Genomic DNA, 18,408 nt, shown 5'->3' with positions numbered 1-18,408 from the left:
CAAACGAAGCGTGAATGTCTGCACACAGTTGGGTTTGTTTTCATCTTTATTTGCAAAGGACCGCCATCTACTGACGTGGAGCAGGGATCAGCTGGATGACAGAGATGCACTTCAAGATGCGCACGAGCACAAGTCACTTTCACACACAAATGTGCATGCAAGACAACACAAAATGAATGTCTTGCGAGATGCACATTTGTGTGAATTATGACTGAAAATATTTTTGAGTAGGCCTAACATAATCTCTGTCAAATAGCCTATGTGGAGTGTTCCCTGCATTACATAGGAACAAAACCTAGGAATAAACATGAAATTTAAGCTTAGTAGGCCGAATGAAAGTCTGAACATTTGGAATAAAGTCTGAGAACACTGAATAGAATTTGAGGATATCGATGGAGGTCTGAATAGACCTCTGTGAACGAAACTTGAGAATATTGAGTGAAAGTCTGAATAGTCCAAATGAAAATAATGTCAGAAATAGGCTATATGATAGGCTATATAATCGAAATGTCAGAATATTGACTGAAATAGCCTAATAGGCCTAAGCTATAGGTTATTGTAAGCCTATGTAGCCTATTTGTTAAGTGAATTATTCTGTTGAACTAGAAAACCTTTTCTTTTTTTTTTGCAACAGCTGGTCATAATCGTCGCAAACAGTCTGGATGGTTATGAACATGCAACATGTTGTTGAACGATCGTTGTGAGGACATAACAAATAAATATATATATATAGCCTACTGCTCAAAAAAGTTAAGGGACTTCAATCATACACTGGATTGGTACTCTGTTTGGTTCTGAGCACAAGTTTTGAGGCGAGTGTTTTATTTTGCAAGAACTGTCGATTCTGTGAATGTCATTTGAGAATGGAGAAAAGGGTGAAAGGTTTTAAAAAATATGTTTTAACAATTGTGGAAAAGTGTATATAGGATATCCCTTTTAGAAATAAAAAAATGATAGAGTTAATTTTGAGAAAATTTCAAAATTTCTTTCTCCGGATTTGGCGTTTTCAGACGACATGGCGCACATTTCATTTTGTGATGCAGATTGGGTGATGTTTAGGGACTCTTGGAAGGATATTGTACAGCCTGCTATGGACAGTCGCTACACAGCATCATGGAATAGTCCAGCCTATATCAAGTCATATGATAGGGGTCTCAAACAACACACTCGGAGACATATCCTGACCCAACACCTCCTCTACAAAGTGAGGGGGTTCATAGACCCCCAATACATACATACATAATTAACCACTATGTTTGTAATCAGTTAAGCAGTACGTCTCCGGCTAGCCTGTTGTTTGATGAGCCACATGTAAGGGGCTTCAAACAATAAACTCAGAGACATGTCTGGGCACAACACCGCCTCTACAAAGTGTGGGGGCTTCTTAGACCCCCAATACATACATACATAATTAACCACTGTGTTTGTAATCAGTTAAACAGTATGACTCCGGCTAGCCAACTATATGATAAGACACATGAAAGGGGCTTCAAACATCACACACAGTGACATGCCCGGACCCAACACCACCTCCACACAGTGTGGGGGGACATAGACCCATTTGGTTACACACCCCCATGATCCTAGTTATAAAAATTACAGTGCATGGGTTTTGGCTGACGCCTTTTTAACTTCTATGACTCTACATCCAATATGGATGCCAAGGGGGCGTGGCATTGTTTGACAACAGACACATGACTGTCACATGACTTTACATCCAATATGGCTGCCCAGGGGTTTGACACCAGTCACATGACTGTCACATGACTCACAAAACAATAACAATAACAAACAACACGTGGTGACAACCACATGGCTAATTTGCATAAAAGGAGGCGTGGTTATGCCGTGATTTATGACGTTTCAGGGGGCGGGGCTTATTTTTGACAGTTTGTTCATGATAAGAACTACCATCATGCTTGCACATAAATTGGATTATATTGCACATTTGCCCAAAATGACAGTATAGGTAACATGGAAGAAAATATATATATATTTTTTTTAAAAATCCGCTTTTACCACTTATAAGAATATAGTGTTAAAATGGCCAAAAAAACATTTTCTAAGCTGACAACCTGGCTAGAACACATGTTAAGGGGTTAACTATTAATACTGGATAGGTTGTTTGTATCAAAAAGTGTCCGACAGAGTTTTAATATCAGTTTTGGCCCCCTGACTATAATCGAGTTGGTGTGTCCGGGCCTTTAAAGCAACACCAAAGAGTTTTTCGTACCTTAAAATACTGTTTCCAAAATCGTTTCAGTGGTTCATCAACTCATAACAGGGTGAACGGCACATCTGCATTTGCTTCACGACCCTCTATCGGCTATAACCGCACTATGCAAGTTTGCCAGATCGGGTAGCGCATCTGTAGTTTGGAATGAGACATAAGAAACTACAAATTTGACTTGCTGCTGATGTTGCAATACATCATACTTTCATAAAATCATGCAACATACTCTACCTTGTCTGTGGACATCGTTATGTCCAAAGCCGGTGCTAGATTAACGAATAGCGTGCGTGCGACAGAAGAAAAGTGCTTTGGTGTTGCTTTAAGCACACCTTTTGTTTGAGCAGGAGCGAATAACAATGCACGCACGCAGCAATTACCGAAGTTGTAGGCTGCTTTCTTTAGGCCTACTATCTATGATTGCTGGTTAAGCTAATTCACCAACTCACTCAAGACTTCAAGGCCATCATGGATATGAAACGTTTTTTTTTTTTTTTTTTTAACAACAAATGGATGGAGGCAGCAAAGCTAGGAGTTATTTCAGATGGGCAAGAATAAGGTAGTCAAAATTGGGGTGCTTGTCAAAATGTTAGCGTTACATCTGGAATAATGCTTACACAACGGTAAACTGGAACAAAACTTAAGGTAACGTTAGCCTTTTTTATAGGGCTGTATAAAGTTGTCCAAATGATTAGCTTGTTATTAGGCGTTGTTGTTGTAAAGATATTGCATGTGGATGTTGTAGGCTACTTTTTAGGTGACCAATGCACGAACGAAACCGGGAAACGGACAAATATGATCAACGCTTTGAATGTGCCATTGCGCACACGGGGAGGGGGGGTCTGTGGATGGGTGTGCATACCGTAGCATTCATTCCTGCAGGCGCCCCTGAGTCTGGCGATACGGATGGCACTCTCAACTGTCTTACCTGCTGATCCAGTAACAGGAGATAGATATCTTCACCTTTAGCTTCGTCTCTGGTCAAAATGTGTGTCATATTCATAGCATGTAAGCATTGTCTGCATTGGATTGTAATCTGTACCAGGCATTAAAATGTGCGGGGAACATTGTACCCTTTTTCAGAAAAAGGCTCCTAAGGGACCGTTCAGTATTTATGGAATGGACCACCGGAGGAAAATAGGGGAGGGTCATGTCTTTTTATTCTTTGTTGAGGGGAGGGTCACACATTTTTTTTTATTCTAGGAGGGAGGGTCACCCAACTTTAGTATTCATGAAAACAGCAATATTTGGGCCGTCGCCCATGGCCTCACGTCTGATGGGCCTCGCACCTGCCAAAGATGACATTAAGCGTTTATTCTTTATTAACGCCTATTGTAGCCTAAGCAAAAAGCTTAACGTGGCTTAATGTCCTAAAACGACAATCAGTGATCACCAGATGTCTCTCATATTGTTCCTCATAATCACTAGAATCTTTAGGTTACCTGCACGTGACAGCATGTTTCTTCAATCTCCTTTACTGACACATATGGAAGCCTTAACGTCCCAAAACAACGATCAATGATCATTTCTTTCTCACATTGCTCCTCATAACCATCTATAAAAAATCTATCCCGAAGTTTTTTCTTTCTTTTGGAGCACGTCCGTAGCAGGACATAACGCACTGTAGGCTACCTCATAATAGGCTCGAGATATAATTTAAAAGGGGACAGATAGGCCTAGGCTACTGCATTTAAAACTTAAAAAGATGAACCTTCCCGAAATGTTAAATTGCGATCAGTGACTAGCATCGGGTGAACGAATCTTTTCGAAGTTGAACAGGCTTTTAAAAACTATTTGCGCACCTCCATGTCACAGGAGAGACTAGTGGGCTCATCCTTCTATGAATTCAAAAAGACGTTAGGCTATACCTGCAAGCTGGCCTATGATTTCATGGCTGAGTTTGCAGCAAAGTAAGCAAGAAAATGTTTTGTATTCAAGAGTCAAGATATGGCGAGTCAATGTCATTTATTAGCAGCGAAGCGGTCATAATAAATGACAAGGATTCCCGGGACACTGAAAGACCGGGGTACACTAAACTTGGTGGGCATGTAACCCCATATGGATAGCATGGAACCATCGTTTTTCGTTTTGATCTGTAGCCCCCCCGCTGGACTGCACCCCCCGAAAGGAGGGTAGGGCAGACACAGTTTTCTGTGAATATCTCGAGAACCGTAGGGTTTAGGAGGACCATTTTTTTATGTATGTTGATCTCAAAGGGCAATGTCAACCCATTCCATAACCACTCATTTCATGTATAGCGCCACCTAGTTAAACACAAAAAAGTAAAAATGAGGTGATGTAATCGCAGGTATCTGTGACCTAACATAGTCAAAACTACACGAAATTGGGAGTGTAGGATCATTATGACGCCCTCTGAATGCACGCCAAGTTTCGTGGAATTCCGTTCATGGGGGGCCACACAATAAATTAATTTATGTTACTATACACCAACTGGCCTGTAGGTGGCCGGAGACAGTTGAATATCTCGAGAAACCGTAGGGCCTAGGAGGTCCACCTTTTTTTTGTATGTTGGTCTTAAGGGGGCATGTCAACCCATCCCATTACCACTTATTTCATGTATAGCCACCTAGTTAAAAATTAAAAAGCAAAAAATTAGGTGTTTTCATCACAATATCTCTGGCTGACATGGTCAAAACTGCACTAAATTGAAAGTGTAGGATCATTATGACACCCCCTCGAATGCATGCCAAGTTTTGTGAACTTTCGTTCATGGGGGCCTTACAATAAAATAATTTATGTGTACATTTAGTGACTGTACACCAACAAGGATTCCGGACACTGAAAGACGGGGTACACTAAACTTGGTGGGCATGTAAACCCACATGGATAGCATGGAACCATCGTTTTCATTTTGATCTGTAGCCCCCGCTGTACTGGACCCCGAAAGGAGGGTAGGGCAGACACAGTTTTCTGTGAATATCTTGAGAACCGAGGGCCTAGGATGACCAATTTTTTCCGTGATGTTTGCCTCCAGGGGTCATGTTAACCCATTCCATGTGCACACATGTGCATAAACAGATACACACGCACACACATACATTCACAGTAATCATACGTATGACACATACTCACACAGTAGACATATGCATGCATGCACATGCACAAACACACATACGCAGGCAAACACACAAGCACACACACACACATAAACATAAACGTGTACACGCACACATGCACACAATTCAAGAATTTCTCAGAATTATGAACAAGCAAGATGAGGGTGGGGTTGTATAAAATGAATTTTACATGTGAAATCTATGAACTAATCATGTTTTGGTACTTGTTGTCTAGCAGATACCAGTGAGAATTGAGTGTGGATAATGCAATTTAGTGAGACAGTTAGAATCATATAGGCCGTTCAGCGAAATGTGCTGGACTGGGCGGCGGTCATATTTTGTACCGCTCTGCGGTACGTCTAGTTTATCCAATGTTAGCCTACAGACCAGTTTCCATAGAGCACATCTTATCAATAGTTTGAATGTCGAGTGTGTTTCTGTTCATTGCGTTCAGCACAATGATTCATCCCAATTAATTCCCCCTGTTAAAGTGCTTTGTTACACTAGTTTGGTTTCGTGATGTAGCCTATGATAAACGGCTTATGGCCAAATAGCCTATGTGACTCAGCTAATGTTATAGGCTATAAAATTCCCCCTCTTAGACAAGCTGGTGTAGCCTATAAAACGCACCGACAGGTAGGCTACGTGTAGTAGGCTATCGCATGATTTCATGCGCGTAAGTGAAAACACAGCGGGAAAAAAGTTCAAATACGTGATAAACCTGGAAAAAGTTGTCAGGTATGTTTCGGTCCCGGTGAAGTGATTATTTGTGAAATTGTGCAACGACAGCCTTTTCAAGGCATTTCAAGGAGTGGTAGCATGCAAGCTCCCTAATTGACCCAGTACAGAAGGCATCAATAAATTGTTGGGGAGGGTCATGCGTTTTTTTCTCAATTAGGCCTACTTTGGTAACCTGACCCTAGCTAGATGAATGTCGTTCCACTTAGCTCCGCCTAGCTTCACTCACATCCATCTGGGACCTCTTCCATTGAGAGTGATTTCTCCAACCAACTTTATGGTTTAGCCAATCAGGACGCAGGGCGGGAGTTTCATAGATGTGACATAGCGTAGAAGCGACTGTGAGTCTGTTATTAGCGTCACGGGTTGGCTTCGATATGAGTGGTTGAAGTAGCACGTCAATAGATGACGGACAAGTGGCTTATTCAATCATATGCAAGCATTTTTTGATTAGGCCCAGCCTTCTGAAGCAACACTTCAATGGATCGGTTCCAGATGGATGAGTGGAGCTAGGCGGAGCGAAATTCATCTGGCTATTGCCAGGTTACTACTTTGGAGGGTCATAGAAAAATTTCTTGCTGGCGAGGGAGGGTCACGTCTTTTTTTGACTAACGCTCCCAAAACTCCTCCGGTGGCATAATGGAATAAATAACGAACAGTCCCTAAGTTCCCCGTTTTCCCCCAAAAGGGTCCTATGGGTTCAACAGTAGGCCTATGTTCCCCACCAGTGGTGTCCTGCCCATTAAAAATAAAGGGAGCACGTGCCCCCTCGGATTTTTCCTCCCTGATAATTTTTTTAATCACAACTTTGTTCCTATAATGCTCCATAATAAGCCAGAGCCTATAACGACTCAAATGTATTCTTCTGGAGCATCAGCCCCTTTCCTAAAATTGGTGTCCGTGTATAGCCTACATGCTCCCATAGCAACTCACACGCATATTGAGCTCTGATCTTTTGCTTGTGTTGAACTGTTACAGTTAGGCTACAGTTTGAACAGTTACAGTTAATGGTGTTGAAGTGGTAAGTAGGCAAAGCAATAAATCAGCATTGATCTTAAAAAGTAGTGGAATTGTTTGTGCTTGACCTGGAAATTTGGACTTGGTGATCAAAATGTAATGGATTTGATGTTGGCCGCGAATTCAGAGCATTACGTTGTGTCAGTGTAACATTAGCTAGCCTAGTCAAAGTCAAAGTCAGCTTTATTGTCAATTTCTTCACATGTTCCAGACATACAAAGAGATCGAAATTACGTTTCTCACTATCCCACGGTGAAGACAAGACATATTTGACCAATTTTAAGTCCACAGACAAACATAACATTCAAGCAAAACAAAAAGTAAGTAAATAAGTAAATAAGAGGGCACATATAATAATAATGAAAAAATAAGAGCAGCAAAATTTTGTTGAAATTGTGCATAGACAGTCAATAAAATACTAGTGCAAATACTGTAAAATACTATAAAATACTGTTTGACCTAAGTAATAAAGAAAGTGGCATAGTGGTGCAAGTTATGTAAGAGCAGCAGAAGTGTTGTGTTTTCAGGACAACAACACCAAGTTGTAAAGTGTACAAGTGTGCAAGTGTTCAAGTGTGCAGGTGGAGAGTGCAGGCGGCCATTGTGGGTCCAATGTCCAGGATGTTATGTAGCTGAGGGTGGAGGGGGAGAGGAGGGGAGAGTTCAGCATCCTTACAGCTTGGTGTATGAAGCTGTTAGTGAGTCTGGTAGTCTTGGGAGCGCAGGCTTCTGTACCTCTTCCCAGAGGGCAGTAGATCAAACAGATTGTGAGCGGGTGACTTGCATCACTCACAATTTTTGGTCGCCTTCTGGGTGAGGTGGGTGGTGTAAATGTCCTTCAGGGAGGGGAGTGAAGCACCAATGATCCTTCCAGCTGTGTTCACTATGCGCTGCAGGGCTTTCCTGTTGTATTCAGTGCAGCTTCCGCCCCACACAGCGATACAGCTGGAGAGGATGCTCTCAATGGTGCCTCGGTAGAATGTGGTCATGATGGCTGGTGGAGCACTTGCTCGCCTATAGTCGCCTATAGTCGCCTATAGTTTTCGCCTATAGTCTAACCGTAGGTAAACAAATATTTGGCTATAACGTTAACGTTGCTATACAAAGCTAAACCACAATAACATCTAATGGGCTTTGAGACATCTGTTCTGTTTTGTCTTTTAACAAAGTCTCCTGTTTTCCAGTTTTATAGAAACAAGGGTGTTAAATTTGCAGTAGAAAATCCATCCTAATAATGTTATCAAGGCACCACCTAGATGTTTCTCCATTTCTTGTTCTCTTCACGTATCAGGCAACTAATCTAAGTGTAGGCCAGGCCTGGAGTGGGTAATCGGGAGAATCGGGAGAATTCCCGGTGGGCCGCTTCACTTTTGGGCCGGTCGAGGGATTGGAGAAAAATATTGGGATATGTGACGTTAATCTATCTTCTCTTAAAGGAGAATTCCGGTGTGATATTGACCTAAAGTGTATTGAAACATGATACCGAGTGTGAACGTATGTCTCATTGACCATCTCGGCTTGTCCCCTGCACTCCAAAATCTGGCGCTAGTTAGCCGATGCTACCAACAGCTTATTCAATAGTGGTGCTTCGGCATCGGGCTAGCCATGCAAATAAATCACTGTTTTACACCCATTTACGAGGCTCAATGTATCTCCACACTTCATTGGTAGACTTCCGAGGGCCCTGACATTTAAAACGAGACATTGAGAACTTTGAAAAAGCACTGGTAGTTTACTTACAAGACGATTTATACAGACAGTATCTTCACGAAGTTTAGCGTTTGCAGCCATCTTGAATTTAGTCACGATAAGTCGAGCAACGAGTAAGAATGAACAGGTATGATAAGGGATCAGATTCCAAAAATAATTCAGTGGAAATGCATGGATTCCAGTTTCTTCCAGTAGCAGCAACTGGAATCCATGCATTTCCACTGAATAATTTTTGAACAGTGATTCAAAACAGTGATTTATTTGCATGGCTAGTCCGATGCCGAAGCACCACTATTGAAAAAGCTGTTGGTAGCATCGGCTAACTAGCGCCAGATTTTGGAGTGCAGGGGACAAGCCGAGATGGGCTATGAGACATACGTTCACACTCGGTATCATGTTTCAATACACTTTAGGTCAATATCACACCGGAATTCTCCTTTAAAGTTGGCTACACACGTTCGCATTCTATGCCTAACACCGCAGCCTCTGCATGGGTTGTTCTCCCCTCCCAAGAAGAGTTAATTGGTTGGGTCCAGATAGCCCGTCTTTCCTAAAAAGTTTCCTCAGATACAGCCGGGCCGGCCCTATGTAGTGATAAGCGTCAGGGAGGATGGATGGTAGAAAGATGCCATGAGGGACTGAAAAGGCCAGGTAAAAAAGACGAAAAGTATTGGAGGGAAATGCTGCCAAATGTGCCATGCTTCCAATTTTTTTTGAAGAGGACAGACATAAGTGGCAACTGGTAAAGAGAGATAGCCATGATTATAACGGCGTGGTGGGCTAATAACCTACTGGACGTTGTAAGCGTTGTCAACCTATTCGCAAGTAACATATTAAATGAATTAAAATATTAGCATTTTGGTATCATCCAATATGGCTATTCATAGACTTTGCAAATATTATGCAAATATTGATAACAAAACTCAAGCTTGATCTGTGTATGCAGTAGCCTATAGGCCTAAAAACAAAAGTAGCCTGAGCAGCAGATCAGCCAGTCCCCCGCTGAAAATGATGAGCCCGAAATTAACTATGACTATAGGGACAAGTAGAAAGGATAATAGACTTAACCATATGAATTAAGGTTATTTTATGGAAGAAAGAACAGTAGGCTATGACAGCAGTAGGCTACATGATCAACCTATATGGCTTGTTTGCTCAGAAGTGGGTGTAGTAAAGGAGCAAATCACCAAACAACAACATGATAGCTGACCCATGCAGAAAAAAACATGTAAACAATACAGTACTTCAATATGCCTCTTAGTGAAATTGTAGGATACATTTCAAATGCTTTATTTCTTCCTTCCTGTTTTTGTTAACTTATCAACCTATGCTTCACGTGGAATAGTGGAATATTAGCCTATAATAAAAACTACAGGATAGTAAGAGCTGAAATGTTGCCTTATTTATCCAATTTCCACCACCACTAAAAAAGTGGGCCGGTCTTGGGCCTGAAACTCCCGGGCTGAAAAGTGGCCCCACTCCGGCCCTGGTGTAGGCCTAGTGAAAAAAGGATAGACTACCCGTTCAAAAGCTACAGCTACAGTAGGCTAAAGTTGTTAATAGGATCGCTATGATGTAGAGGGCAAGAAAGTATAATAGCAGTCAGTCTCTCTCTCATGTGCTCATAACGTTATTATCAGGTCATTTCACTTGCTCATGATTTGCAGGTAGCAACTTACAAATGAGGTACAAATTGCTTGCCATAATGGTAATAACATATATATTATTAGTTGTAAAATATCATGGCAGTAAGATGATATTTGATGCTTCGATATTATTAAAAGGAGGGTTGCTGCTTGCTCTGTTAAAGGTGCCATGTGTAAGAATTGAGGTAAAAATATCCAAAAAATGAGCTACACGCATCAAAAGAATGGAAGGAAATAAGGGTGATGATGTCATTAAAAAAATGACAAGGTATAGTGCTGAAGAGATATCAACCTGAATTAGCATGCTAAATTACTAGCCACAGCCCGACAAGTGTCATAATACCAGTTTCGGCCATGGGAGGCAGTATGCGGGTAACATTACCGCCAGCCAAACTGCAATACACGTGTCTCGGTTGTTACTCTAGGGTAGACAAACTCACTTTCTGGAGGTATACTGCCCCATCTTTTATGGAATGTGGAGTATGAATTGATTTTTTGGCAGACATTACACATGGCACCTTTAAGGTATTTCTGTCCCTCCTAAACTACATTGAAATAATATGTTTAGCAGCCAGAATTTCTCATTTTTGAGAGGGAGAAACCCCCTGACCCCCTCTAACATGATCCACACCCCTGTCACAAAACAATGGCAACATCTGTGATTGTGCCCCCTACAAATCAAGTGACACAGTGACAGATCATGAACAAAGTTATTTTTCTCTTTATTTATTTTGTTGAAAAATACAATTTCAATGTCAGAATGTTAGGAAGACATGTGGCTTGTAGAAAAAGGGTTCGTAACTTACATTGCTGAAATTCTGCCAATGCATCTAAGCAAATGTTTTTTCTATGCAGACGGCAAAGGCTGAGCTTTTGCATATGTCCCTTGCTGGCCACCGTTATTTTAAAATGGCGCGTGTACACTACATGGAGAGTCGCCCATGCGCTATGTAGATGTAAATGAGAATTTCATTTACATCTTTCATGCATCGAATTGGTGGTTGTGGTAATTAAACATGAATTGGGCCAAATTTATGTATGGGAAATGTTGATTTTGTTAACAAACAACTGAAAACATTACACAGGGGACCTTTAAACTGTCCAACAAAAACAAAAGACAAACACAATTTACAGCCTAATCTCTCCTCCTCTACGGCAGGCCTATTTGGACATGCCCGTCAAATGGCCTGTAGCCTATTTGCCCTGGAATTTAGCACTGACGTTGGAAAAAATAACAGATCGGGGAACATAGGACCTTTTTTTTGAAAATGGGTCCTATGTTCCCCGGTCCCATACAAAGTGGGGAACATAGGTGCCGAATATGCTTGCTCTGTGCGTAAAGGTACCTCCTGAATACGTTTGCTCTGTGCGTAAAGGTACCTCCGCAATGCCCTTGCTTTGTGCGTAAAGGTACCTCCCGAATGCGCTTGCTCTGTGCGTAAAGCCACTAAATTATGCGTGTGCTTACTGCACTACACTGAAAACATAATTTAGAGTTTCTCCCTTTCAAAAGTTTTGACAGAAGTAGATTTCATGTTTGTGGGTTGATGAAGTGTGGACTAACTGCTCAATTGCGTCCAAGAAACCGCTAACCACATTAGCTAAAATGACATCTTGAGCTGATGAGTATAGCCTAGGGATTGTAGGCTAAGTAGGGTAAGCTACACAAATTCGGGGTTTTGGGGCTTTCTCCCCCGGGGATTTAAAACAAAATAAAAAATTGGCAGCTAATTGGACGTTTTTCATGCAATTTAGGATATAAACTTTAAGCTGAAGACAGGCAAGCTGCCTGTCTGGCTCATCCAAACCACACACTGCATGCGTAAAACAAACACTATCATGGAACTTGGACATCACAATAAATGAGGATACCCATAAATAATCTGTACTGATAAGAGGTTTAATTGACAGAAATTAATTTTGTGTGTGTATGCCATCATCTAGAAACAGAGTCTTTCTTAGTAGCCCATCGGTGGTTATAGGGCTGTATAAAGTTGTCCAAATGATTAGGTTGTAATTAGGCGTTGTTGTTGTAAAGATATTGCATGTGGATGTTGTAGGCTACTTTTTAGGTGACCAATGCACGAACGAAACCGGGAAACGGACAAATATGATCAACGCTTTGAATGTGCCATTGCGCACACGGGGAGGGGGGGTCTGTGGATGGGTGTACATACCGTAGCATTCATTCCTGCAGGCGCCCCTGAGTCTGGCGATACGGATGGCACTCTCAACTGTCTTACCTGCTGATCCAGTAACAGGAGATAGATATCTTCACCTTTAGCTTCGTCTGCATTAGATTGTAATCTGTACCAGACGTTAGAATGCACTTGCTCTGTGCGTAAAGCCACTAAATTATACCGGTGCTTACTGCACTACACTGAAAACTTAATTTAGAGTTTCTCCCTTTCAAAAGTTTTGACAGAAGTAGATTTCATGTTTGTGGGTTGATGAAGTGTGGACTAACTGCTCAATTGCACACGTTTTCAGCGCGGCACGAGCTGTGCCTGAGACGTGCGTGTCACGCAGGCGGCGTGCAAGCTCTAACCTGTTAACATGGGAGCCGAAATAAAAACGCTCACGCCACTCAGCTGACACGCTCACGCCACGCAGCTGACACGCTCACGCCACGCACCCGGTGTCAAACGGCCCATAGAGTATTCTGGCACCATGCGGGATCTCCAGCACGCCACGCACCCGGTGTCAAACGGCCCTTAGTGTGTGCTTCACCTCACTGTGTGTTCACTGTGTGCTGTGTGTGTTTCACTAATTCAGGCATTGGGATAAAAGCAGAGACCAAATTTCACTCATAGGATTTAAAAGAGTACATATATTAAGAAATATTTCCTTGTCTGGAAAATTTTTACTTTCTTTTTATTTCTATCTGCGTTTCCATACCATTGAATTGTGCTGCTTTCAGTTTCAAACAAGTTAGAAGGGTTTTATTTGCGTCAATAAACTAGTAGATATACCAAACATACATTTATATGCTGGAATTACCATTCAACCCTGTACATGCCCGGACTCGAACCCGCGAACAGCAGCACCTCAGATCGGGAGTCGAGCGTGCTGGCAATTAAGTGTGTGTGTGTGTGTGTGTGTGTGTGTGTGTGTGTGTGTGTGTGTGTGTGTGTGTGTGTGTGTGTGTGTGTGTGTGTGTGTGTGTGTGTGTGTGTGTGAGTGAGTGAGTGAGTGAGTGGGTGGGTGAGTGACTAACTCTGTCACACACCCCCTCTCTCTCTCTCACACACACACACACACACATACACACAGACTCACACGCACACACAGGGTCGCCTGCAGGAATTAATGCTATGGTACGCCCACCCCCCCCCCGCAAAAATAGATTTCACTCGTGAACAATATTTGTCCGTTTTAGGCCCGTGCATTGGTCAGTCAGCAAAAAAGTTTGATAACGTGTTCACTAACTTTACGTAATAGAAAATGGTAAATAGCCTGATGGCATGCAGCTAATGGGATACTGTGCATAGTTGGGAAGGTATGGTAGGCCAATTTGGTGTGAATACACACACACACAAGGGAAATTTTCTCTCGCTGTTGAGTAGCCTGATGGTACGCACAGTGTGTACGGACGTACACCTGCAGGCGCGCCTGCGCACACACACACACACACACAGACTCACACGCACACACATACACACACACACAGACTTACACACATACACAAACACAGACTCTCACACACACAAACACAGACTCTCTCACACACACACAAAAACACTCACCAGACCAGCTCTTTCGGTTATCTTAAATGGAAAAAGATGTGGATCAAATTGTGTTCAGATGTGAAGTAAAGACAAGATTATAAAAAAACCAGACTGCTTGACACAAGGCTTTTTCTTCTGTGACGACAAGATAAACTAGATGTACTGCTGAGTGGTTCAAAATATGACCACTGCCCAGTCCAGCACATTCTTTCCACAAAAACATCTCATTTTTGCTTTTTCATTTCTAACTAGGTGGTGAAAGGTACTAGGTGGTAGGAAGGTGAAATGAGTGGTTGACAATGACCGAAAGTCCACGAAACTTTGCATGCATTCAGAGGGTGTCATAATGATCCTACACTTTTGTGCAGTTTTGACCATTTCAGCCAGAGATATTGTGATTACAACACCTAATTTTTGCTTTTTCATTTTTAACTAGGTGGCGCTATACATGAAATTAATGGTTATGGGATGGGTTGACATGGCCCTTTAAGACCAACATACAAAAAAAGGTGGTCCTCCTAGGCCCTACGGTTCTCGAGATATTCATAGAAAACTGTGTCCGGCCACCTACAGGCCACTTGGTGTACAGTAACATAAATAAATTTATTGTATGGCCCCCCATGAACGGAATTCCAAAAAACTTGGCGTGCATTCAGAGGGTGTCATAATGATCCTATACACTTCCAAGTGAGTGGAGTTTTGACCATGTCAGGCCCCGTAAGACCAACATACAAAATAAAGGTCCTAGGCCAGGGGTGGGCAAACTGCGGCCTGTGGGCCGGATCCGGCCCGCCAAGCACTTTCATCCGGCCCGCTGAGCATTTAATTTGGTTATCAGGCTGCTCGCTATTTTTTTCCTGCGATAGAGACGACGTTGGTTAGCTTTATTGCAAACTGCTTTTCACTCTCCTTAGAGAACGTTTACAATGTCAATGTCAAAACATCATGTTAAATAGAGATAACATCATGTTAAACTAAGTTAACTCTTAGTTATCTCCTTTGCAGCAGATCTAACGCGTGAACATGCGATCCATTTAATTGGGACGCAGCGTCTGCACTCACGAGAGGGAGAGACAGCCGCAGGTTCCAGCTGGCTTGTCATTGTTGATAATTGATATCTCCTTCTTATAAGAAACTTTTAAAAGGAAATCATGAAGGCAGCAGTAGTTCCCACTACTGACCATTTAAAAAGTGTAAGAGGGCCATACCGTAGCAGGCAGAAGATCATTGAGAAATAAACGTGAATTAAAGCGACAGTGCACAATTTATACATTTGTTAAACAGCATAAAATTAGCAGTATTTTTCCAGTCCGGCGGGGGGCGACGGATCAAAACGAAAAACAATGGTTCCATATTATCATTGTGGGGCTACATGCCCGCCAAGTTTCGTGCACCCCGGTCTTTCAGTGTCCCGGGAATCCTTGACAGAAATGTACACATGCGAAAAAAGAAAATGAAAGAAAGAAAATGGAAGAAAAAAACTGTGATTAACCTCTATAGCCGCCGCTTCGCTGCACGGCGGTCATAATTATTGGATATAGTTCATTGCTATGCATCTGCTAAAATGTATGGTCATAGTCAGTTACCTTGTCAACCCACACATAAGGCAAATAATAGCTTGATATGACAACATTTACATTTTGTTTTTAATTTACCACAAAGTCCGGTATAATACAGCCTAAACCATGTAGGCATTAAGTCAAATATCAATAGCTTAAAAGCTGTGTTGCAGGGTTCATTTTCCAACGAATTTGCTTGTTATTAATAAACATATAAACTCTTATCCATTGTATTTGATGTTGTTGGGTATCAAAAAACCGGAATATAATATGAAAAAGGAGTTACTATTTCACAGCGGTTTGCAGTGATTCTCCTTTCCCCCACAATGCAATGCATTACATCACCTTGGGGAGGCTACAGACCAAAGTCCACCTTGAGACCCTTGAATGAGACTTCTCAAATTCAGAAAATTGCATTAAACTAAAATCGGAAGCGTTATGTTGAAAATTGAAAATGTTTTGTTTTGCATTGAAAATGTTGCATAGGGGGCATTTAAAAATTACACCGAAAATAGCCTAGGTCTCGAAGGACTAATATATGAGATTTTACAGTGGGTACTATTCATTTGATGTTTGCTAAGCTACTTAGCTTTTGACAGTACAAAAATGTATTTTTTGCAAAAAATATTTGTCAGTAATTTTGTGTGCCATTATTATGCTTGTCAGTGTAGACTGTAGATGCTGTATCCCAGTGGAGTGAACAGAGATGAGGCAGAGGAAGCTGGCGCTGCTGGTTGGCATCTTCACACTGACTGTCCTGCTCATACTGAGACTGGGCCACATGATACACCCGGTGAACCTGATGAGAGAAGAAAGACCCTCAGCTGAGTCTGGCCCATGGACAGAAGAACCCACACTGCAGCCAGACCAGCCATCAGCAGAGCCTACACTGCCACCATGGCAACGGGCACCCACTGAGACCATCACCCCCATCCCAGGCTCCAGACACCTCATGGTGTCTGCCTTCAAGGACCACAGACTGGGCGGGGCCATCCGGGTCATCAGCATCATCTGCAGGCAGGAGCTGCAGCCGCTCTACTGCGTCCTATGTGCCAACAATGATGTTAACGCCAATGCTGATGCTAGCACAGATGCTAATGCTCTGAATCGATGCACAACTTCACAGGCAAAAGTTGACGTGCACAGGGACCACTTTGGCTTTGCTTGTCACATGTCAGATGTGTTTTGCACGAGTCCATCATCACAGCAAGCCACACATGTTAGCATAACAACTAACCAAACCGCCATCCACAATGTGACATTTTTACTAATCCAAAACCAGAAGGTAAAAGAATCATTTAGGTATAACTTCACCATGTGCATATCCAACCTGTTTGGGGAGTACAATAATGCCCTCCAGTTTGCACAGACCATGGAGGTGTACAAGCTGATTGGGGTTCAGAGGGTTGTCATCTACTACACCAGCAGTGGCCCAGATATTGAGAAAGTCCTCATGTATTACAGGAGACAGGGTATGCTGGAGATTGTGCCTTGGCCAATAGACAAGTTCCTAAAGCCTTCTATTGGGTGGAGGATTGATGTGCACCCTGGGGAAGTCCATTATTACGGACAGCTGACCACTCTGAATGAATGTATATATAGATACATGTACCAGTCAAAGTACCTCCTGCTGAATGACATTGATGAGATCATGATGCCTTACGACCATGCCAACCTGGAGGAGCTGATGGACTCACTACAGCTGCAACATCCTGATGCAGGAGTCTTCAAGATCAAAAACTATGTCTTCCCCAAAACGCAGTTTGAAGACAGCGGCCGATTTCGCCTGCCTCAGTGGAGCAGCGTGCCTGGTGTGAACATTCTGGAGCACATCTACAGAGAGCCGTACAGGTTGAGCGTGTTCGACCCCACCAAGCTGATTATCAACCCCCGGAGAGTGGAGCAAACATCAGTCCACTACGTGATTAAGTACTTCGGACGTGTGGTCACCGTCCCATTCGACATATGCCTGACTATCCACACCAGGGTGCCAAAGCAAAGAAATCTTCCCAAAAAACAGCTGCTTGTGGACAAGAAACTCTGGCAGTTTGCAAAAATGCTAATACCCAGGACTGATCAAGCACTGAAGGAATCAGGCCTGATCACTGTGAAGCCTGCCCCCATGACATGAATACACAGAAGATATATATAAAATAAAACTATTGCCTTTTGTTTGTGCTGCTGTTGTGCTGACTCATACCATAATAAGTATTGTGTGTGTTTACAAGGGTCTAAATGAATTAAACAGCATTTTATAAACAGTTGCTGTAGTATATTATTGATGCTCCTTATGGTGACATTGGTATTTGGAAATATAGCTGTTTATGCGTGAACTAACTCCCATTTCCCGCTTTGATACTGTGCTGTCATTCTTCATGAATGTATTTGATAAACTGGTACTTGGTAAATGTCGTAAACCATTCTGGGTCAACTCCAGTCCACTAGGGAGCAATGGTGTGTTGCCAGGTCACTGCACTCACCAGGTTAGAATAAGAGAAGAGAAGGAAATGGGGAGCATAATTTGAACTCCTTTGACTGAATCCCGATCTCATCCCTAAGGTCAAAGCCCTGAACCCTCAAATACTGACATCTGTCAGTAGTTTTATCTGTCATAAGTGATCATGTTAGCGAGGGTGTAAGGTTTCAAAGCACTAATAACAGGAATGGGACACCACCTGTGACCTATCATTAAATTGACAACTC

The 18,408-nt window shown here is 42.4% G+C and overlaps 1 protein-coding gene across 1 annotated transcript; it reads left to right on the top strand.

Annotated features, from left to right (window-relative positions):
- Positions 1–16,411: 16,411 nt before the first annotated feature.
- LOC125295284 lies at positions 16,412–17,836 on the top strand. The gene has a single exon (XM_048244550.1). The coding sequence runs from the start codon at positions 16,412–16,414 to the stop codon at positions 17,834–17,836; it is 1,425 nt and encodes a 474-aa protein (XP_048100507.1).
- Positions 17,837–18,408: the final 572 nt, after the last annotated feature.

Source organism: Alosa alosa, chromosome 5 (assembly GCF_017589495.1).
Source record: "Alosa alosa isolate M-15738 ecotype Scorff River chromosome 5, AALO_Geno_1.1, whole genome shotgun sequence".
NCBI classification, from domain to species: Eukaryota; Metazoa; Chordata; class Actinopteri; order Clupeiformes; family Clupeidae; genus Alosa; species Alosa alosa.
Note: the sequence above shows the minus strand (reverse complement) of the source record. Positions and strands in the feature narration are given on the sequence as shown.

What these genes read in the sequence shown, in the direction of transcription:
- LOC125295284 (XM_048244550.1), top strand. Translation starts at nt 16,412, where the DNA reads ATGAGGCAGAGGAAGCTGGCGCTGCTGGTTGGCATCTTCACACTGACT.